Source organism: Sinocyclocheilus grahami, unplaced genomic scaffold (assembly GCF_001515645.1).
Source record: "Sinocyclocheilus grahami isolate Dianchi unplaced genomic scaffold, SAMN03320097.WGS_v1.1 scaffold72.1, whole genome shotgun sequence".
NCBI classification, from domain to species: domain Eukaryota; kingdom Metazoa; phylum Chordata; class Actinopteri; order Cypriniformes; family Cyprinidae; genus Sinocyclocheilus; species Sinocyclocheilus grahami.
The window spans coordinates 170,991-194,234 of NW_015505251.1; the positions used below are offsets into that span (position 1 = coordinate 170,991).

Sequence of the window (23,244 nt, forward strand, 5' to 3'; positions counted from 1 at the left end):
ATTTACTCACCCCCATGTCATTCAGGATTTTCATGTCTTTCTTTCTTCAGTCAAAAAGAAATTAAGGTTTTTGAGGAAAACATTCCAGGATTTTCCTCCTTATAGTGAACTTCAATGGTGGCAAGGGGTTGAAGGTCCAAATTGATCCCAGCCAAGGAATAAGGGTCTTATCAAGCAAAACGATTGGTCATTTCCTATAAAAAGTATATACTTTTTAACCACAAATGCTTGTCTTGCATTAGCTCTGCGATGTGCATGTGCGTCTTCACGCATTGCGTAATCATGTTGGAAAAGTCAAGCATAGTTAGCTCTTCATCTGTGTACTCCAGATCAAAAAGGTAGTGTAGGAAAAACTCCATCTCATTTTCTCCTCCAATTTCAAAATCGTCCGACATCATTGTTTTACCTTTTTGTGGAAAGGCCATTTGACTTTCTTTGCATGTTTGCTTCATAAACACTGGGTTGGTACTTTCGCCTACGTCATGCATGGTTGATTACATAATGTGTGAGGTTGATTTGTGGTTAAAAAGTATATACATTTTATTTTATTTATTTATTTTTTAGAAAATAACCGACCCTTTTGCTAGGTAAGACCCTGATTCCTAGAGGCCTTTGAAGCTGCATTGAAACTGCAGTTTGGACCTTCAACCCATTGGCCACCACTGAAGTCCACTATATAGAGAAAGATCCTGGAATGTTTTCCTAAAAAACCTTCATTTGTTTTCGACTGAAGAAAGAAAGACATATTATCTTGGATGACATAGGGGGTATATTAGCGACGTCGATCCAACGATCCAATCTATTCTTGATGGACAAAGTGGTCAAGTCCCACCCCACATTTTTTCTCGTTCAAGAAGCTGTTTGACTTGGATATATACGTCACAGTAGGGAAGAAAAGATTGCAGCTTCCATTTCATGGTGACTTGAAGTTTGATTTAACCCAGAACAATCCTTCGTTAAAGTTTGTTGAAGAGCCTGGTGGGAACATCAGCACACATATGCTGTTGTTTTCACCAGGTTTATGAAAGCAAACTGCTGTGCGGTACTGTAAGTGAAATAGAGATAATTATGTTGGGGAGGTTGTGCGTCTCTGTCTCACTAAAGAACGAATGGAATACAGGTGGAACGATTAGTTCCTCTCAGATCTTTTATTGTTAATGTGCTTGATGATGTGGCAGCTGGGAGAATGGGGGAGAAGTTTGCACCGTGTGTTTATTCCACTTTAAAGATATACGAAGACTTTGGCCGCATTAAAGAGCCACCAAAGAGCAATTTCAGCTCTATCACGGCCCATTCATCACAGGCTGATTGCAAAGTCTGCTTTATCTCGGTAAACGCAGCACAGTTGAAAACATGCTGCAGAACTCAGCACCTGTGGACTACTCCACCAGCGTTTTCATTACTGCTGTGAGCTTTTGTCATCACTGGAGTTACAGCACACACACAAACACACAGATTAAATTTTACCTTGGTGATATGGGCTAGATCTAACATTTTTGTAAGGATAGACAGTATATTAGAGCTGGTTTGGCTTGTAGTGGTAAAGCTGTCTAAACTGTACAAACTGTTCTGCGGGGTTTTGTAGCTGCTCTTGATGCCTTTGGCATTATATCATGTGCAGAAGGAGCCAGATATTCAGTGCTTTGATTGAGAACACAAATAACTCATGTTTGTTTGTAAAAAAAAAATTTTTACTCTGCTTTTCATAACCCAGCCTTTGATTGAGAAAAAAAAACTGTTACTCTGCCATTGATAGACTGGTGGCAATTTGCAGACTTGGTAAAGACATAATATCCTATTTAATATATGGTATAATATTAGCTCACTTTACCTCACATGTATTAGAGAACTCTTACTGCTTTAATACTCATTAATATTGCTGAATAATTTCTGACCTTTATATGGTAATAATTCTTTTAGCTGTGAGGAATAATATGTGTTTAAATGGGTCATGAATTATTTTATAAAGTTTCCTGAAGTCCACTTATAATGTTTGTAGGATTATTAAAAACTGCTGTAATTTAGAAATAGATTTTCTACGCTGATTTCAGCCCTCTGGTTTAAAAACTCGATTTAAATGGGAGGATCTCCTTTAAGACTTACACGTGGGACTCTTTTGAAAACTGTTTTATAAAAATTATACTTTATATAAAACTATATATTTATTTATCACTCCTTTTTTGCAGAGAAAACTTCATTGAGGGCATGTTTAGTGCTAACTTGTAGAAATTTAGTGTGTTAAAATTGACCACAGTCTCCCCTGTAATCATTGCTGGTTCAAAAACTTTTGTGTGTAGTCAAGCAGTGGGCAATGGGGCCAGAGGTTAATTCACAGTTATGCCACTTCGGCATGTGGTAATGCAACTGCTTCTTTTCACAAACCTCCCGCCATCCAACTCAACCAGGCACTACATGAGCTCTGTTTGACAGAGTTAATGCCTGATTTGCATAATTCCCTTAGTGATTCAAATACTAAAACAACACAGACAGCGTGTGCAAATACAAGACGCTGTTGTTTTATTTGTGTTTAATACTTTTTCAACCTTTCTGTGCAGTCATTTGATTTGGTTTGATATGCTTTCCCTTCAACAACTGCTTGCTTTCTCAGATAAAGCCATTGTCAAGACCTTTTTTCTTTTTTAAGCTCAAATACATATTGTGAAACTGGGTTCACTTTCCGTTCACTCTCTAAAATCTCCTTTCTGTGATGCTATCTGCAGTGTTTTTCAAAATGCCACATCATGAATTGAATGACTGTGAAAGGTCGTGTAAGCCTTTACCGGACAGAATTGTCTCTGAGAATCCATCTTAAAAAAGAAAAGGCAAAGTATTATTAATCTGTATGGGTGCAATAGCAGAAGACAATAATGTGACATGGAGTGGAGACTGTGTTACTGCATCTTCTCAAAAGAAAGTCCTCACTGAATTCACGCTCACGGCAATCAATGATGGCGATAAAATGGTCTTTCTGAAAACATGGAGAAGTACGATTGCAGAAACAATGTCATGATGAAACCTCAGGCTTGCCATCTTCAGTGGACAGACCACTTTTATTGTGTTCAAAAAGTGGCAGATAACCTTTATTCGCAGAGCAATTGGAAATGTTAATAAATATCAAATGTGAGGCGCTATCTTCATGTAATATGCCACCTCTGTGACCAATTTCTGTTCTACTATCAGGCAGAGCTGGTTCTGTGTGGACTATCTTCAGTGCCATTCACCCCCTGTAAGCCATAAAAAAAATCAAGGGAGGCATAAATAAAGAGGGAGTAGCGGACCAGTTGTCACACTTCTCGGGAGGCAAGGAGCGAGGAAACACGGAGATAACTTCAATTCACAGTCTTTAATGATCACACGGGGAACATAGGAGACACTGGAACACAAGGAATGACATTTGAGGACCGACAAACACTAACTGAAAGGACTGGGAACACTGGGTGATTGGGAAAACACAGGTGCAAGGAATGACTAATTAAAGGGAACACGGCACACCTGGGGAGGGAAAACACAACCAGGGGTCCAGGGGCGTGACACCAGTCAGTTACCAAACTCATTCAGGTTTTTTGAGAACGTCTGAGAAATGCTAACACACAAATCCAATTTTTCTTCACCTTCTGAAAAAAAGCTTTGAGATTTGATTTGAAGTAAGATTGACTTTAATGTGTTTGTTTTTCAAACGCACCAAACCAGACTGCCGCCATGCTATATTTGTAAAATGGATTTCATCAGCTGACAGCCTTCCAAGAAAACAAATAGAATCAAATCTGCTGCAGATCCCAGACTGGTGAGGAATGTTGCATTTGGCAGACGTGACACTCAAAGTGCCCTTAATCTCAGTCTGCGCTATTAAACGGAAAGTTTCTTTCTCTGATGTGACCTGCAGATTTTATGGAACCATTCAAGCTCGGAAGAGAGGATTGCTTGGCCTGAACAGCACTCACTCAGTTGATTGATGCCTGAGCTCCATTCCTGAGATTGATGGCGATACGCCAGGACCGGTCCTGTGTGTTCACAGTTAACCTCGCTCCTCTTCCTCAATTGCTTCCTCCCTCTTTTCATAGGCTTGGCTAATAATGGATTATTATATGTAAATATATGGTCGCTCCATTTTTCTGTCACTCGATCATCAATCAGACTAGAGGCTAGCTGAGAAAAGGAGTTGTTTCATTTAGTGGATTTTTAGTTTCTGGAACATTATGTGATATGTAATTATTGCTAACCATTATTCTACAATGCAGTCCAGCTTGCTAACCAAAGATTACCTGAAAACAATGAAAGCAGAGATGTTTTATTTGGTTATTTTTAGCTTTACTGATGTTAAGTTAAATATGGTTATATGTCATTTAAAAGGTTCAGCAAGGCTAAGTTGTTATTGCTAACAACTGAAAACAGGCTGGTTAAATTTTTGTAGATTCTGTAGCTTTTTAGCTTCTACTTGAAATGTAATCTAAAAGGCTAAGGCTAAGCTATAGCTTGTTAACGGAGTGTTAACTGAAAACACACCAAAATGTTTAACTTCAAATGTATAGATTCTGTAATATGTGATAAGTCATTTCTAAGCTGTAATGTCTAAGCTGTTAGCTTGCTAACCAAGGACTGAAAACAAAAGAATGGATAATGTTTAATTTTAATTTTTGGTAAAATGCTGTGATTGATGGAATCGACTGCTGCCAGAGCTCAATTTCTGATATTGATGGCGAAAAGCCTGGTCCTGTGTGTCAGAGCCCTTAAGAAAATTAACCAGGGTTTTATTATAGTAAAAGTGTTGTAAACATGGTTAATTTGTCGTAACCATAGCTTAACTAGTAACCATGTTTTTTGTTTTTGTTTTTTGTAGTAAAACCACGGTTAATTTCTGTAAGGGAGTTTACTTCCCTCCTCTTCCTCAATTCCTCTTCCTCTGTCTTTTCATAGATTCTGCTTATAATGGATTATTAAGTATGAATGTGTAATCATTCCCTTTTCTTTGGCTTAATCATCAGTCAGACCAGAGGCTAGCTGGCCATTATGGGCACCACGTAATGACCCGAAGCCATCGATGACTTCTCTTACCCAGTGCGTAGACCTATTAATTGAATCCAGAAGGTTTGTTTATTAGCTTTCCTCCATTCTTTGAAACTGTCTGTCTAATATGCAACTGGTCCATGAAATTCTACTCTTTAATAAGCCTAGTTTGAGAGAAAGTGTCCGGCTGCAATACTTGAGTGCCTCCAGCAGGCTGTAAGCAATGAAAATTTGCATTTATATTGTGCTTTTCTGCATAACCACCGCAGTGGTGTCAGTGCGGGGCATGACGGTAACATGCGTGGATGATTCAACGAGTTAATGAACAAAATGGAAGGATTTGCATTTATAGAGTGTCAGACTCTAGGCCAAAGCGGTTCCTCTTTGTGCCACGGCAATATGGGATATCGCTGTTTGCTCCGACAGGTCCAAGGTGCCCACATCTATCTGCAAATACATCGTGTGGCTTTTATGGACATACAAATGAGGTGAAAGGACAGTTACCGTGTTATTTGGATGCATATGAGCGGCTCGTGTTAATAGGGTTCAGGTTTATTTGAAGTGTCAGAATATGTCCATTTACGTTTCCCCTCGTTTGACAGGCCGCAAGACCCAGCTGCTGCTATACTCAGGCCAGCTGGATCATGGCCACTGGGCACATCCAAAATCAGGGATGCAGGACCAGACAAGCAGGTAGAAAAAAAGAAGAAGAAAGTGTTGCCATGGCGATGCGAAAGCCTGAAAAGTCTCCTCAGCTCTTTAGATTGCCACTCAAAGCATCGGAGTGGAGCGAGTCAGATTTACTGGTGAAAATGAAACACTCTCTCCAGTCAACCAGTCTGCACTAAACAAATCTTAAGTACAACAGACCCATTTTAGTGTCTGTCTTACCGCACGCAACACATCAGACAAAGTGTTTTTTTGAGGGTTTTTTTCAGTTATAAAAAAAAAAGTGATTTTGAAAAGCTTTTATATGGCTGGTTTCATTCTGTAGTGTCTGTTTATGTCCAAGATGGCAATGTTCTGTTCAATTTATGCAAAGTGTTTGAAAATGAGAGTAACATACTCCACTACCATGCACACTAGAAATATCCCAATGTATAACGGTGGGCACAGCCAGTGTTTATTGAAAGATGGCGGGATGAAATGTTTGCAAAGCCTTTATTTTGACCACAGATTGCCTAATAAATCTGTTTGGTCTTTGGGCAGCATGAGAAAACAAACCGTAAATTAGAAACTTGGTCTTTTGGTGGGCTCACATTAGTCACAGAGCCTTATGTGTCCAAACTTTTGCTATGCTTACATCCACGTATTTTTATGCGAACTTGTATTGCGTTTAAAAACCTCTGGATGGAAATGTCAAGAAGTGTATAAAATAATAAAATGCGTATAAAATGTGTTCAACTGAGGCAGATCATTATTTTTATCCAAAAAGAAGACATGCGCATAAACTACAACAGAAACACATACAGAATAAATTCCTTAATACATAACATAAAACCTCTTGCCTCAGCAGAACATTGAGTGGATAACTGGACTAACCAGTGGACCGGTCTCATTGTACAACATCTCATATGTTGGTTTAGTCATTCTGAAATGCCTGAGCCTAAGTCTGTCATCAAAATAGTTTGGGATAATTACATCTCAGAACTGTCTCACACCATTGCGTTCCCAAACATCAAGCATCCGCCTCTGAATGCAAGATAACATAACAGCATTTGTTATTGCATTTCGTCTGCACACTCTGAGGTGCAAGTCATTTCTTATGAAGGAATTTTCATTCGGTTTTGTTCTCTTGAACATATGGGATGGAAACGGTGCGATATTCCAATTTTTGCACATTAAATTTACAAGTTTAGATGGAAATTGGAAACATAGTGTGACTTGCCAACTCAAACAATCATTTGTCACACAAAAGTGAGTGTTGATTGATACAGAAGTGCTCCCAGAGTGTGTTAAGATGTGTGAGTGCTGACGATAACACCAATGATATCTTTACAGGAGAATCCATATGTAATGCTGAGAGCCAATCACCAGGAACTTGAAGGGAACGAGCGCTACGAAGGCTTCTGCGTGGACATGCTGAAGGAGTTGGCAGATACCCTGAAGTTCAAGTACCGCATTCGACTAGTTGGGGACGGTGTGTACGGAGTGTCGGGCGCCAATAGCACCTGGACAGGCATGGTGGGAGAGCTCATCAGCAGGGTGAGTGACGTCACAAGGGAATATGGTTTAATCAGAACAGCACTGCAGTGTCATGAATTTTCCCCCTTTCTTTGCTGCCTGATGATTATTGGTATTGTGAAATGTTGCTACATTAGCTAGTAGACAAAGCTGTTAGCTTGCCGACTGAAGATACAAAGAAAGGAAAATGTTCAGTGTGACCATTTTTAGCTTCTGGAATATAAAGCAATATCTAATTTAAAAGGCAAGTAAAGAGAATTGTTTAATTTGATGTGATATGTAATTTAAAATGTGTGCATGTAATAATATGTGGTAGTTAACTTGAAAAGCTATATTAGGTTCAAATTTTAGCTCTCTAATCGTCGGCTAAATGAAAAAAGCTATACAAATTTAAGCTGACAATTTTTAGCTTTAGCAATGTGAAATGTAATTTAAAATACACACACTATACTAATACTATGGCCACACTTTAGTTTATTTTATGGTCCAGTTCTCACTATTAACTAACTATTAACTACAACTTTTGCCTCAATAAACTGCTAATTACTGCTTATTAATAGTTAGTAAGGTAGTTGTTAAGTTTAGGTATTGGGTAACATTATGTAGAATATGATCATGCAGAATATGTGCTTTATGAGCACTAATAAACAGCCAGTATGCTAGTAATATGCATGCTAATATGCAACTAGTTGCTAATTAGTTGCTAATGCGAGAATTTGTCCCTATAATTAATATTAATAAATAAAATGCAAATTATTTCTGTGATGGCAAAGCTGAATTTACTACAGAAATCATTCTACTGTGCTTATTTGGTGCTCATGAATAATTTTCTATATTATCAATGTTAAAAAAAGTTGTGCTACTTAAACCGTGATGCTTTATTATGGATTAAGGATTATTTTATCAATAGAAAGTTCAAAAGAAATTTAATTTAATGCATCGTTGTTGAATAAAAGTATTAATTTCTTAAAAAAAGAATATTACTGACAAACTTTTGAACTGTAGTGTACTTTATATTTTTATAAATATGATAAAACCAAGCATAAAAGCGATTTATTGTCATTTCTAATCAGGCAACTGTATACAATACTCATAAAAAGCTGTTTCAGTCAGCAGAATGGCTTTGTTGAGGAAGGGGGATAAAACATTATTGGCAGTTTGTTTGTCTAGTAGCTTGTCAACAGAATCACTGGCAGATTTTATGGTTCCCAACTTAACCCCTGGTTATTCTGGCATCTAGAACAGTCATGTAGTATGAATTTCCTTCAAAGCACACCACTTCTGCTGTTCTGAATACATGGCATGAAACAGTCTGCTTCCTCTTGTTTTAGCTTAGAATTATTCACTCTCAAATGCTCATTTCAATAATTCATTAAAGGAAGGAAGCCTTAAAGCCAGACTAAAAATTGTTTTACTTGCTTCCACACAGGTGATCCAGATTAACCAACAATATGGTTTATGCCTCCAACCCAGTTACAGGTCCCTCATCCTAATGAATTTCAATTAGCCCATCTGATCCCATAACAGACACACACACAGATGTGTTTAAAAAGACTCAGTGAAGCGTGAAGAGTATTGGTCCCATTCTGACAGCCGCTAACATCCCGTTGATGAGATGGAAATCTTGCATGCCGCAAATACTGTTTAGTTACGAGCGCTTGCCCTTTTCAGCGGAAATGTTATTTATTTAAAAACAGTCGCAGAATTACGGCGTGCTGGTGATTTATTCGTCCGTTTTTTGGCAGGCAATGAGGGGGCAAAGTAAATTTTCAGAAATGAACAAAAAGGCCACAGCGATATTCATATATTTCCAGGGGAAAGGGTCATAAACCAGAACATTTCTCTGCAGCCTACGTTCTCGCATTCAAAAACGGAGAGGCTTTGAGAAGTTATCCGTCTTAATTCCACAAGCTAATGGAGGGCAAAGCCATTAGTGAAATAAAGAAAGAAGTGCCTAATCTTATTATTGTCTCAATTTGTTCCCTCAAAGTATGCTCTATACAGCTGACCTTGAGAGTGGCCAATGAGTCTAATTGCATCCCACGCACTATAGTGTCTGTAGACAGTAGAGGGTGATGACCTCGTCCTGACAGCCTCTCTATGCCTTTAGGATCCCATGAGGGACCTTTATCCTCTTATTTATTACATAAAAACATGGGAATAGATTTGCATATGAACAAAGACTACAAATATGTTCGCAGTTGTGACTGAATGTAACAGAAAATTGAATGAAGTACAAGCTAACATTTTGCCACACCTGCTAATGGCTGTGACTTGAGAAAATTTAACGGCTATATTTTTTACTGGCCATAAACTGTATGTGCATAGTTTCATAAAAAAAAAGGTAGAACAAATTGAGAAAATGCATCTAATTGCAATTATTATTATTATTATTGTCATTATTATTTACACAACAATAGTTGAAATACAATACTAATATATGTTTATTTATTTATTTATTTCTGTGTTTGCAAACGTTAAACCATAAAGATTTTATTTTGGCAGAAAACCACAGGAAAACGTCTCTTGAAAAGCTTCTCTTTTTTTAACTAGATTTATAAACCATTAATAGAGTTTCACTATGACACAGTGCATCACATATTTTTTTGCGTTTGTAATATAACATTTTATTTTCCTTATTAAATTATGTTAAGAGTTGGACATTTAAAATGATTAAAAATAATTTATGATCAATTAAAATATTTAATTTATTTAGAAGAGACTGGATTTTTTAAAAATAAATATCCCTAACAGTATTAAAACTGAACATACACATTAATAAATGTGTATATACACCTTAATGTACGTGTAAGTACAGCCTTTTTTTTTTTTTAAAGCATCTACGTATAATACATTTTTCAGTCATTGTTGTTATTATGTAATAGCATTATAGGATTTAAAAGAATTTAAAGAATTTTTTTTTAAAGAAAAATGTATGATATAATATAATATTAAATCTGAAAGCACAAAATTCTACAATGGATTGTTTTAATTATATATAATAACATACATTCTGTATGCTTGTTTAGTCAGTGTATCTGTTTACATGCTAAATGCAATCTAAAGCCAGAAAAATGAACCTTAAGATATTAATGGTCGAATCAAAGTTTACCTTTATATTTAATTAATGTATTTTGATGGTTACGAGTTGATAAATGAGGCAACAAATACAATACCTCACACAAACATTTCTGCTATTAATATTATAATTTATTGGAAAATGAGAATCTGCACATAAGTGGCTCACTTTTGCCCTAAAATATGGACTCCTAATCCCAGTGACTGTCCTGGTCATGCTTTATAATGTTCTGGAAACTCTTGTAAAACTAAAGACAGCGCAATAGTACACAAAGGTAGTGAAGCAGCCGAGCTGTCAGGGTTTTCTATAGCGTCAGATGCAGAATAAGCCTCTGAGGGAATTTGAAATGCCACACTGGGAACTTACGTCAGTGTATTATTCAGTAGTGATAGAGTTGACATTGCCTTCTTCTCTCGTTTTTTGGGGGCATCACTTTTTGATTGAGTCAAAGCTGAGGGGGAGGATGGAGCGCAGGAAGAATATCATACTGCATTATTTATTATTTAGAGTCTCCGTCTCATAATTTCTCTCTCTGTGCAGTCCAGCCATCAATATTAATATGTAACGAGATGTCAAATATTTGAGCGGCAGTTATTGCCCTTGTTTCTGTTATGATGACATCTGTTTGAGGGATTTCTGTTCAGCGGGGACCGCGTAATTTCCTTGTTTGTGTGTCAGCGTGATGTTTTGTTGTGTGAAGTGAAGTGTGCGTGAGTTGGAGAAGAGTTGTGGGCCACAGCTGAACTATGGAGAGCACTTGAAGATTAGTGCATCTGCAAGCTGTTATTGGGGAAGGAATCTTCAGGGATTTTTCAGGGAATCTTCAGGGTCGCTTTTGCTACGGTGAAGTACTGTACATGGCGAGATAATGACATAACTAGCTTTATAATCAGGTGAGCAGACAGTTGCAGGGTTATTATCGTTACCTAAAACCATAAAAAACATGGTTTCTTTAAATAAAATGGATGGTAACACTTTAGAATAGGGAACACACAGTTGAAGTCAAAAGCTTATGTACTGTACACCTTGCAGAATCTGCAAAATGTTAGTTATTTTACCAAAATAAGAGGGATCATACAAAATGCATGTTATTTTTTATTTAATACTGACCCGAATAAGATATTTCACATAAAAGATGTTTACATATTATCCACGAAAGAAAATAATAGTTGAATTTAGTTTACATACACTTGGTTCTTAATGTTGTTACCTGAATGATCCACAGCTGTGTTTTTTTGTTTAGTGATAGTTGTTCATGAGTCCCTTGTTTGTCCTGAACAGTTAAACCCCCTGCTGTTCTTCAGAAAAACCCTTCAGGTCCCACAAATGCTTTGGTTTTCCAGAATTTTGTGTATTTGAACCCTTTCCAACAATGACTGTATGATTTTGAGATCTATCTTTTCACACTGTGGACAACTGACGGACTCATATGCAACTATTACAGAAGGTTCAAACGCACACTGATGCTCCAGAAGAAGAAAAAAACATGCATTAAGAGCTTGGGGGTGAAAACTTGAATTTGAAGATCAGGGTAAATGTAACTTATTTTGTCTTCTGGGAAACATGTAAGCATCTTCTGTAGCTTCTGAAGGGCAGTACTAAATGAAAAAAATATAATATTTATGCAAAATAAGAAAAATGTACACATCCATTCTGTTCAAAAGCTTTCATCTTTTGAACAGAATGCTCTTAATGCATGCTTTTTTTTTTCTTCTGGAGCATCAGTGTGCGTTTGAACCTTCTGTAATAGTTGCGTACTATTACATTTGTGGGACCTGAAGGATTTTTCTGAAGAACAGCAGGGGGTTTAACTGTTCAGGACAAACAAGGGACTCATGAACAACTATCACTAAACAAAAAAACACAGCTGTGGATCATTCAGGTAACAACATTAAGAACCAAGTGTATGTAAACTAAATTCAACTATTATTTTCTTTCGTGGATAATATGTAAACATCTTTTATGTGAAATATCTTATTCGGGTCAGTATTAAATAAACAATAACATGCATTTTGTATGATCCCTCTTATTTTGGTAAAATAACTAACATTTTGCAGATTCTGCAAGGTGTACAGTACATAAGCTTTTGACTTCAACTGTGTGTTCCCTATTCTAAAGTGTTACCATCCATTTTATTTAAAGAAACCATGTTTTTTATGGTTTTAGGTAACGATAATAACCCTGCAACTGTCTGCTCACCTGATTATAAAGCTAGTTATGTCATTATCTCGCCATGTACAGTACTTCACCGTAGCAAAAGCGACCCTGAAGATTCCCTGAAAAATCCCTGAAGATTCCTTCCCCAATAACAGCTTGCAGATGCACTAATCTTCAAGTGCTCTCCATAGTTCAGCTGTGGCCCACAACTCTTCTCCAACTCACGCACACTTCACTTCACACAACAAAACATCACGCTGACACACAAACAAGGAAATTACGTGGTCCCTGCTGAACAGAAATCCCTCAAACAGATGTCATCATAACAGAAACAAGGGCAATAACTGCCGCTCAAATATTTGACATCTCGTTACATATTAATATTGATGGCTGGACTGCACAGAGAGAGAAATTATGAGACGGAGACTCTAAATAATAAATAATGCAGTATGATATTCTTCCTGCGCTCCATCCTCCCCCTCAGCTTTGACTCAATCAAAAAGTGATGCCCCCAAAAAACGAGAGAAGAAGGCAATGTCAACTCTATCACTACTGAATAATACACTGACGTAAGTTCCCAGTGTGGCATTTCAAATTCCCTCAGAGGCTTATTCTGCATCTGACGCTATAGAAAACCCTGACAGCTCGGCTGCTTCACTACCTTTGTGTACTATTGCGCTGTCTTTAGTTTTACAAGAGTTTCCAGAACATTATAAAGCATGACCAGGACAGTCACTGGGATTAGGAGTCCATATTTTAGGAAACATGTAAGCATCTTCTGTAGCTTCTGAAGGGCAGTACTAAATGAAAAAAATATAATATTTATGCAAAATAAGAAAAATGTACACATCCATTCTGTTCAAAAGCTTTCATCTTTTGAACAGAATGCTCTTAATGCATGCTTTTTTTTTTCTTCTGGAGCATCAGTGTGCGTTTGAACCTTCTGTAATAGTTGCGTACTATTACATTTGTGGGACCTGAAGGATTTTTCTGAAGAACAGCAGGGGGTTTAACTGTTCAGGACAAACAAGGGACTCATGAACAACTATCACTAAACAAAAAAACACAGCTGTGGATCATTCAGGTAACAACATTAAGAACCAAGTGTATGTATACTTTTGAACGGGGTCATTTTTATAAATTCAACTATTATTTTCTCTTGTGGACTATATGTAAAAATCTTTTATGTGAAATATCTTATTCGGGTCAGTATTAAATAAACAATAACATGCATTTTGTATGATCCCTCTTATTTTGGTAAAATAATTAATATTTTGCAGATTCTGCAATATGTATGTAAACTTTTGACTTCACCTGTATTCACTATTAACTATGACTTTTCCCTCAATAAACTCCTAATTTGCTGCTTATTAATAGTTAGTAAGGTAGTTGTTAAGTTTAGGTATGGGGTCAGATTAAGGGATCTAAAATATGGTCGTGCAGAATAAGGCATTAAAATGTGGTTTATAAATACTAATAAACAGCCAATATGCTAGTAATATGCATGCTCATAAGAAACTAGTTTGTGAGAATAGGTCCTTAAAATAAAGTGTTACCAAATAAACTTTAATAAAATATAAAAATATGTTTTAAAGTGTATTATTTTGGCTTACAAATAACTAAAATCAAGATCAAAATTAAGACTATATAAAAAAACGAATAACAAAAACACCAAAAATGTTCACTAAAACTAGAGTTTGTTAAGAAAAGGCTTGAAAAATTTAAACTAAATAAAAAAAAAACGTACCTCAATGATACGTCTTGGATATTGAAACACGTGTCTAATGTTCCTAATTCGGCTCTCGGAGTTAACAAGCCTCTCTTGTCGCTTTCAAGGGTTCAGGCTTGAGGCTAAAACTTCACATTGTAACTGATATCTGCTGTCCGGAGATTCTCTCTCATTTACAGCACAGCTCCAATATCCCATCATTCCTCCTGGAGAGGACAAAGAGCAGTGGAGGGTAAGAGTGTGTCCCGCGGGACCGTAAAATCCCTTGCAGATGCACTTTTCGGTGTTGTTTGATTAGTGGGATCCGGCCACAGCATTGTGCCCGGCAGCACTGGATGCTGTGTCAAGTGATTTGTCATGACAGTTTCTGTGTTCATGTTCCATCACACACACACACACACAACTCAGCTTTGCCCTTCAGAATTCACCAAAATACAGGTATCTGGACTGCAAGCAGTTGTTTCCAAGTGTAAAAAGACAGGTCATGGTAGCTTAAGGTGGTTAAGCTGGTTTGTTGCTGGTTTGAGATGGTTTACATGCTCTAATCAGCTTAACTAAGATAGACTACAGGGGTGTCATGATTTTAAGGGGGCTTTTTGCTTTTGGTGAGACAAGAGACAAGCACCTACTTCATAATGATACATAAATGTATTTAATAATTGTACTTGATAATCAGTGTTATTTATGTGTAATTTATACAATATTATTTATTAATATTTTGAATTAGAGTGTTAATGTTTTTTGGATTTGTTTCAGTTTGCATTTATATTTTAGTTTAAGTTTTAGTGTTTTTGTTATGTGCTTACATCATTATTACTATTTTTTTACTTTTTCATATTTTTACTTTTTTATTTTAGATGTAATTTTTGTTTTAGTTTGTCATCTAATATTTCTATTTAATTGTAATCATTTATATAACTATATATTTTATAATTCCATTTGATCAGTGTTGTTTTTATGTAATTTATATACTATTACAGTATTTATAAATATTTATGTAATATTATATATTTTTTATTTTATTGTATTGTGTGTATATATATACTGTATATATACACACACACACATATATATATATAATATATAATTTTTATATAATATATTATAATAATATAATAAATATTAATATATATTTGTCAGTTGGTTTAATATTTTCAGATATACTGTTACTTTTAGTTATTTTGTTATGTGTTTTTGTCATTTTTTTTGCCTTATTTTAAATAATTTTATACTTCAACTTATTTAACTTTAAGTTAAATTTTAATATTTATTGTATTTCAGCTTTATTTTTATTGACTAAAACTATTTTTATTTGTTTTATTTTTAGTTAACAATACCAACACTCTTGATATTGAAGTTTAAAATTCACTTGGCATAAATATCTGAGGGGCCAGATACCCCCTTTCTTGAACCAGCAAGAAACCACATATATATACCACCTTACACTGTTTGAGCTTCATTTTTTGCACCTTTTTATCCAGACCCGCACTAATGGCTGCTGTTATTTTGCATATGTTTCAGAAGGCTGACTTGGCTGTGGCCGCCCTGACCATCACGGCCGAGAGGGAGAAGGTCATTGATTTCTCCAAACCCTTCATGACTCTGGGGATCAGCATCATGTACCGAGTGCACATTGTAAGTTCCTCCATCTCCTCCATCCACTGCAGCCCAAGACTCCCGAACCATTCCCGACCTCGTAGCATTAAAGATCAACAATCCTCAACAATCGGCAGCCTCTACTGGCCGGAGAGAGAGCGCGTAGGAAATAAATAGAGAAACACTTTGGGGCAGAGAGCTCTGAGCCCTTGCCGTAGCAGATGGTGCGCTGTGGTGGGAAAAGCTGATAAATGTAGTGCTTTCCTTCCCAATTTCAGATTCTCCTTATTGTGGCTTGTATCTAATTCACACCAATAACACCCCGAGCTCTTGCACACGGCAACACTGAAAATCCAATAGCTCTTTTACCTTTAAAGGCCTGTGCGCCATTAATCAAAGCCCCTCCCCAAACCCAAGGTGACATGCTGATCTCTCTGTTGGCTAAATGCCGGATGAAGCCGCTCGGTGCAGCGTGTGCAAACATTAATGTGGTGTCCCGGTAGGGCATTTACGCAAACACACACGCACACACACTCACTCGCTTACACAAACACATCGTCAGCCCCCTGCTCTGTTCATGCTGCTAATAGATGCTCCTGTGTGCGTCTTCATTGGTTGAGAACAGTTGGGGGAATCAATAACACCAGGTGTGCTGTTAACTGAGAAAGAAAGAGCACTTCTGGTGCAGATTTTTGAACTACAGCGTAAAAAAAAGTATGCGTACGGCACAAATGCATGCTTTTCACCCAACTCAAGTAGGCCGTAACCGCTAAAGACATTGAGTTAGAAAAGTCACTTATACTATGCCCTAAAAAGTATGTACTCTCTTTGTGAAGAAAAAGTACATACTTTTGAGTATGTAGCAGAATAGTAGGCAAGCTTTGGAACATACTACTTCGTCATTATTACGTCTTTAACGGGCCGCTCTGTTGCTTAGTTACATGCATTCTTTCACTGTTTAAACTGCCCTGTCAATCATCTTGTTACAGTTAACATAGTATAAATAAAATTTACGTTGTTCTTCCAGTCATGGGTCTTTCCTCATACTCTCCTCATATGTTTGCATAATGATGCATTTAAAAGTTAATGACCAAAGTTATCTTTATAAAATTGTTGTAGATTAAATATAACGCAGATAACATTAAATAAATTTAATTTCTGCATATCTGGCATGTTTGTAGTTTTTTAACACTTTTTATGCATGTTTGTAGTTCTAATCGAATCCTTGTCCAACGCACAATGTGTTGTGGGCAATATTAGCCATTAGAGTGTGCATTGATCTGCACTTCGAATTCTAACTGGAAGTAGTCGACCGTCCGGGAATCTTTGGCATTCTCTTTTCAACATACTACGATTTGGGACATATTTAATTCTATTTTCAAATACTATTTAGGACAGATGTATGATGTATGACAAATTCGATGTATGCAAATTGGGACGCAGCAATAGTTATATTATTTTCTTTATTCTTTTTTTCTTTTCTTTTTATTATTTTCAGTATCGGTCGATATTGGATATTTGTTTGTACATGTTCTTTTCCATTATTTTTTGCTTTCAAACTACATTTGCCATCATCTGTAACTCACTTAATGTTAACAAATATTAATTATTTAATAACACCGTTAAATGTAACCATTAGCAAATCTCAAAATCAGTGTTTTTTCGAACACTGGATTATTATGTTGTGATGCCTAAATTGACTTTTTTTAGCATTTAGCATTTAAACATTTATAGTAAATTTTAGTGTTTTATTTCTAATTTATTTAGACTAAATATTGTAGAATTTTAATATCAGCCATTTGCTGGCCATATCATCGTATCTGCCAGAACTTTAGTATTTGGGCATTTTTACCAATTACTAGTAATTAATGTTTTTTGTACTCGCATAGAAGTTTCTCATGTGCTAAAATGCTTTTGTGCCCACACAATAGTCTCAGAGCTTTTTCATGCTAAATGTGCTTCATAACAAGCACTTTTTAGCACTTAATTATATTTTCAGATGTAACAAGGTGAGTTTTAGACACTGCAGTTTAAACCTATTTACCAAGCTTTACGAGATTAATCAAATAATTCACATTTTTTCCATGAACAATTTCAGTACTACTGGCTATAGGCAAATGCTAAATGGGAAAATTGTTCCAGAACCAACAAAGGGTGTTGGGGTAAATTACATTGTGCCCCACAGTGAGCTCAGATCTTAGTGAGGTGTGAATTATTTGCTTAAAATGCTTTCGTTTCCAGCAATAAATAATTCATTTATAGGTTGATTTTCCCTGAAAACTGTAAACACTGTGGAGCTTTTAAAACATTGCTGAAATTATAGACTTCACCTTTAAACACTAGGCTGCGACTGCCCTAGAGAGGTGGCTGAGAAAGTAAGAGAAAGAAGTGAAAGTTGATTGAAAAAGGCACAGAGGCAGACACAGCGAGTGACTCAGAGACGGGCAGACAGAGAGAACAGTGACAGAAGACATAAAAGGAGTGTTAAATGAGTTCACACAGGTAAAGAGGATAAAAGGCTGTTGTACAGTGTAGAGCTGTTCTCAGGCTGGAAAGCCTTGAGCTCTCTCTCTCTCTGTCTGTCTCTCCATGGCTCTTGTCTGTCCCAGAATAAAGCTGGAGTGGATGAAAATATCAGGTTGTGATGTCACTACATGAAGAAGGCTGAGCTCATGAATATTATTTTAGCTTTTGCTGGTGTTGCTGATGTTTCACATTGATTTGCAAGATATATTAAATATTAAACCAGTTTTGCATTTGTGCTCGTTACGTTCCATATTAATAATTTATCAGAACTGAAATATCAATAATATATCAACAATATATACATGAAATATAAATTATATATGTGTGTGTGTGTGGTTTTTCAGTTATTACTTAATCAGAGTTTTATACAAATATAAATAATTTTATTTATTTTAGAAATCATTAGAAATATATATAATTTTTAATTGAATATTTTATAATTTAATTACTTTTTATTTTTAAATTCAGTTTGTGTGTATTTAATTTTCTACTATATACAGTTTTTCTGTTAATAATTTATAATAAATCAGAAGTGAAAATTTATAAATATACATTTTTTATTTTCTACAATTAGAGATAGAAAGAAAGAAATAAATTATATATATATATAACTCATTTTAATTGAATATTTTATAATTTAATTACTTTTTATTTTTTATTTCAGTTTGTTTGTATTCTGCTTTATATATATTCTATTAAAATTGTTTGATTAATCAGAAGTGAAAATGTATATAAATATACATTCATTTTATTTATTTTAATATTGATATTTTGATATATAAGACATGAGCCGGCTAAACTTGGTTGAGTGTGTTAAAGATGGGGGTCGGCCTTCAGTTCGGTTGCTCCTGCTCAGAATAATCTCCTCTCACTCATCTATACCCCACAGCCATGGTGCTCTGGATATTTGGATTCTTGTGCGTGCACTTGTTTAGATTTAATCCACTTACTATTGATCCAGCAGGCTTTGATTTCTACAAGGACCCCCATAGCTTATTTCAAACTTTAAATGAAATCCTTCGCTTGATCAATAACAATGGCAAATGGAATAAAATGTGGCCTTCGGCCCTGTTTTAATTACATGTTTGCACGTACAGTGGTATCTCCATCGCAGCGTGTAATTGGACGCACTGGTAAACGTGAACATATGGAATGTGCCATTTTGTTTTTGTATGTATATATGAGTGTAGTCTGGAGAGTGTGACGCAAGAATGCATGAAAATTAGTCTCCCTTCGTCTTGTGCGGTGCACGCAGGGAGGAAGAAGAGAGACTAGGTGTGGCTGAGGATGAAATACCTAATTAGTGCAACAAGTTACTTACAGTAGATGGTACAGGGAGCATTGGCAAGATCATGCACAGCCCCAAAAGAGCAGCAACAGAGCTTGTGTGCATTATGAGACTGTGTGGAGTGTACAGAGAAAGAAAAAGAGCAGCTGCCCTCAGAACATAAAGTCGGGGGAATTTTTTCCTCTGAAGCACTCTAGCTGTGACAAGACCATGTTCCTCCCACTGGCCACACACTTTCAAGGTGTGAGCGGCTACAAAAGGGAACTCTGTGCCTCTACTGCATAGAGCCCTCTTGACTCATGACTGAGCGTTTATCTCACAGCAGCGTGCTTGGTTTCATGATGTACTTCAGATTTGAAATAATGCATCACGATCGTGTAGTTCCGCTTAAAATGAGCCTACAGAAATCTGGACGTTTTTAGTGACAGGAGAAGAAATATTCTGAATGTAACCGTCTTTCAGTGGAATTCAATGGAACGTTAAGTTTTCAAATCTTTTCAGCACAAGTCGATCTGACAGTGGCTGGTAAACATACGCTGACAGTATATCACTGCTCTGTAGCAGACACTTCACTACAGATCAGTCTGAACAGCAAATCACAGTGGAGACTAGTAAAGGGTTTTTGACCAGTGATCTTTGAGTGAAACAACAAACACACACTCAAGAACCCATGCATAACCCTTTATGTATTTTTATTAAATGCATGTGTAATCACCATCTTATGGAAGCCTGTTTCCATCTTTAAAAAAATAAAAGATGATTGTGACTTTTTTTTCTTTTTCATTGTTATGATCTCATAACATAACTTTTGACATTTTATCTCGCAATTTGTCATTTTACTTCTTTTAACTGTAACTTCATATTTCATAATGTGACTTTATATCCCACAATTAGATTTTATATCCCACAGTTGCAACTTTACATCTGATAGTATGACTTTATATCTCACAATTTGGTTTTATATATCTCACACTCAGTTAATTTTATATCTCACAGTTGCAATTGTATTTCTTCACAATGTGACTTGTTTTAAACTTTATCTCACAGTGATCTGTTTATTTTTATTTTGAGGCAGAAATAAGCTTCCATACTATTTTGTCATTGTTTCTTAGATATTTATTTTGCTTAGCATGTGGTATCTTTAATTGACACCATATACTTGAGCTAACATGGACTGATGATCAAGTTCTCCAGCATGATTTAAAAAATCATTGAACATTTTGTGTTTCAGTGGAAGAAATAAGATCTTGTAATAACACAGTCAAGGTCTAAAAATTGATCTACAAATATACAGTAGTGTTCAAAAGTTTGGAGTCTGTAAGATCTTTTTTTAATGTTAATGTTATGCTCACCAAGGCTGAATTTATTCATGAAAATACAGTAAAAGCTGTAATATTGCTAAATGTTTATGCAATTTAAAATAACTTTACTATTTGAATTTATTTTAAAATATAATTTGTTCTTTTATTATTTCTGTGATGGCAAAGCTGAAGTTCCAGCATCATTAAATGTTAATGTTATGCTCACCAAGGCTGAATTTATTCATGAAAATACAGTAAAAGCTGTAATATTGCTAAATGTTTATGCAATTTAAAATAACTTTACTATTTGAATTTATTTTAAAATATAATTTGTTATTTTATTATTTCTGTGATGGCAAAGCTGAAGTTCCAGCATCATTACTTCAGTGTCATATGATCATCATTCTAATATGCTGATTTGCTGCTCAAATCTCATTATAAATGTTAAAATCAGTTATGCAGCTTGATATTTTTGTGGAAACCATTATATTTATTTCAGGATTCTTTAATGAATCTAAATCTCAATAGAACAGCATTTATGTAAAATAGAAATGTTTGTTACTATCTTTACTGTCATGTTTGATGACTACAATGCATCTTTGCTGAATAAAAGTATAAAAATAATTACTAAACTTAAAGTTCAGAATCTTAAATATTGTTTTGTTTTACATTCTTTTGAAATCCAAAAATGGCAATGTAAGTTAAGCAAAAGTAAAAATCAATTTGCAGTCATTGAATAGTGAAATTTAATTATCATTAAAGCTTAACAAGTATGAAATATCACCGATGAGTGAAACACGCCACTAATGAGAAAGCCATCAGTGGTTATATTTATTATTCAGGAAGTGAATGCTCTACATTTGGAAAAGAGCAAAAAAAATCGGAAAATTCAAACTCGAGATCAATCACATTAACGCCACAAGGCATAATTAATTGTTTTAATAAACTGACAACTATTAAAAGTAGAAGTAAATAACTCTTCCCATAAATACCTCTCTGTGCGCTGAACATTGTTACAAGAAACACTGAAGCTGTAATCAGTAAAAACAGATAAACATAGTAAGACAACACATGCGATGACAGCTCTGCAGTTTCCTCTGTCATTTAATATGTTGTGTAGTGCAAATGTTAATGAGGACCTGGTTAACCAGACACTGGGAACCCTGGTGTGAGATTCTGGTATGACTGCAGGCTTCTGCAGCTGCTTCAGGTTTTATTTCGACAGCCAAAGCAGCAGCAGCGCTTCTCAAAGACTACATTTTTAGTATATCACTGGGAGAAACTTTATTTCTTACCTCAAACCCACTAAGCCACAAACGAGAAATTACATAACACCACAGAGACACATCAGAGCCTATGGGGACACGCTAGAGTCGAGCAAGAACTGCCCTACTGCACTGCTGTTCAGTCAAACTGGGGGAGGATCTTTCTGTGCTCATTTGTTAAATGATCAAGGGAAGATTCGCTCTTGAGGGTGTTACATGTTCGAAAGGCTGTTAAACCGCGTGTATAACCTGTGTAGCTCACCTCTAAAACAGATGTGCACTAGTTTCTCGCTTGTTTTCCGGCAGGTTTCTGCAGTCCACAATGTTGACTGTGCTTTAGTTTAAACCTTAAAATTGAATTTACTAAGAGGCTGTAAACAACGCAAGTTGCTTCAGCTGGAAGCAGATTGCACAAACCCAACCCGTACCCCCTTGTGAGCACCGTCCGCAAGTCCCTCTCGCTGTAAGTCACGATACAATTATCTCCTCAAATCTCACTCGAGCTCAGTCTGGCACATACAGGCTCCAGGCACGGCCCAATTTTCCCATCCCTCGACGGCAGCTTCCGTAAGAAAGTGTAAACCTGCCTAAGAATAAAACCACACCTAAACCGGCTTTTTTCCCCCATTGAGAGCCCATCAGTTTCTTGTGTATCTACCATAGACAGGCTTGCCTCTATTTATTGCTATAATTACAGCTTTTAGTGTCCAGCTCAACAGCAATGCCATTCAATTACACTAATATGGAGATGATTGCAGACACATTAATGAATTTCCAGCCTGGTGTGGGATAGATAGTGGAATAATTACTCATTTCCACACTATAGTAAACCAGTTTTTTTGTAGTCTTGGGGGGGGGGGGGGGGAAGCAGCACAAATGATTTGTTTGCGAGTGTATCCATCTCTGGGACTATTTAGATCCACCATCTGTAAGACACCTGTGGCATGTAGATAGATTAGGCATGGTGCTTTCACACTTAGTTTCTCGCTGATAAGAGACTGTTAAGTTGTTGCTGACCACTGATTGTCAAAGTACCTCCAGGAGAGATAATTGGATTTGACTATTGTGTACAGAATCGGCTCCCGAGTTCTGTTCCAGCGGTTATTGGATCTTCA

General features: G+C 36.1%; 1 protein-coding gene across 1 annotated transcript in view; it reads left to right on the forward strand.

The window, feature by feature from the left end:
* Nucleotides 1-23,244, forward strand: part of LOC107585599 (glutamate receptor ionotropic, kainate 4-like) — a gene marked incomplete at its 5' end in the record, with an annotated part of 199,736 nt that overhangs the window by 167,210 nt on the left and 9,282 nt on the right. Inside the window, 2 exons of the mRNA XM_016272688.1 lie at nucleotides 7,006-7,209; nucleotides 15,675-15,788. Coding sequence (XP_016128174.1) covers nucleotides 7,006-7,209; nucleotides 15,675-15,788 — 318 coding nt within the window. The remainder of the gene's footprint in view (nucleotides 1-7,005; nucleotides 7,210-15,674; nucleotides 15,789-23,244) is intronic.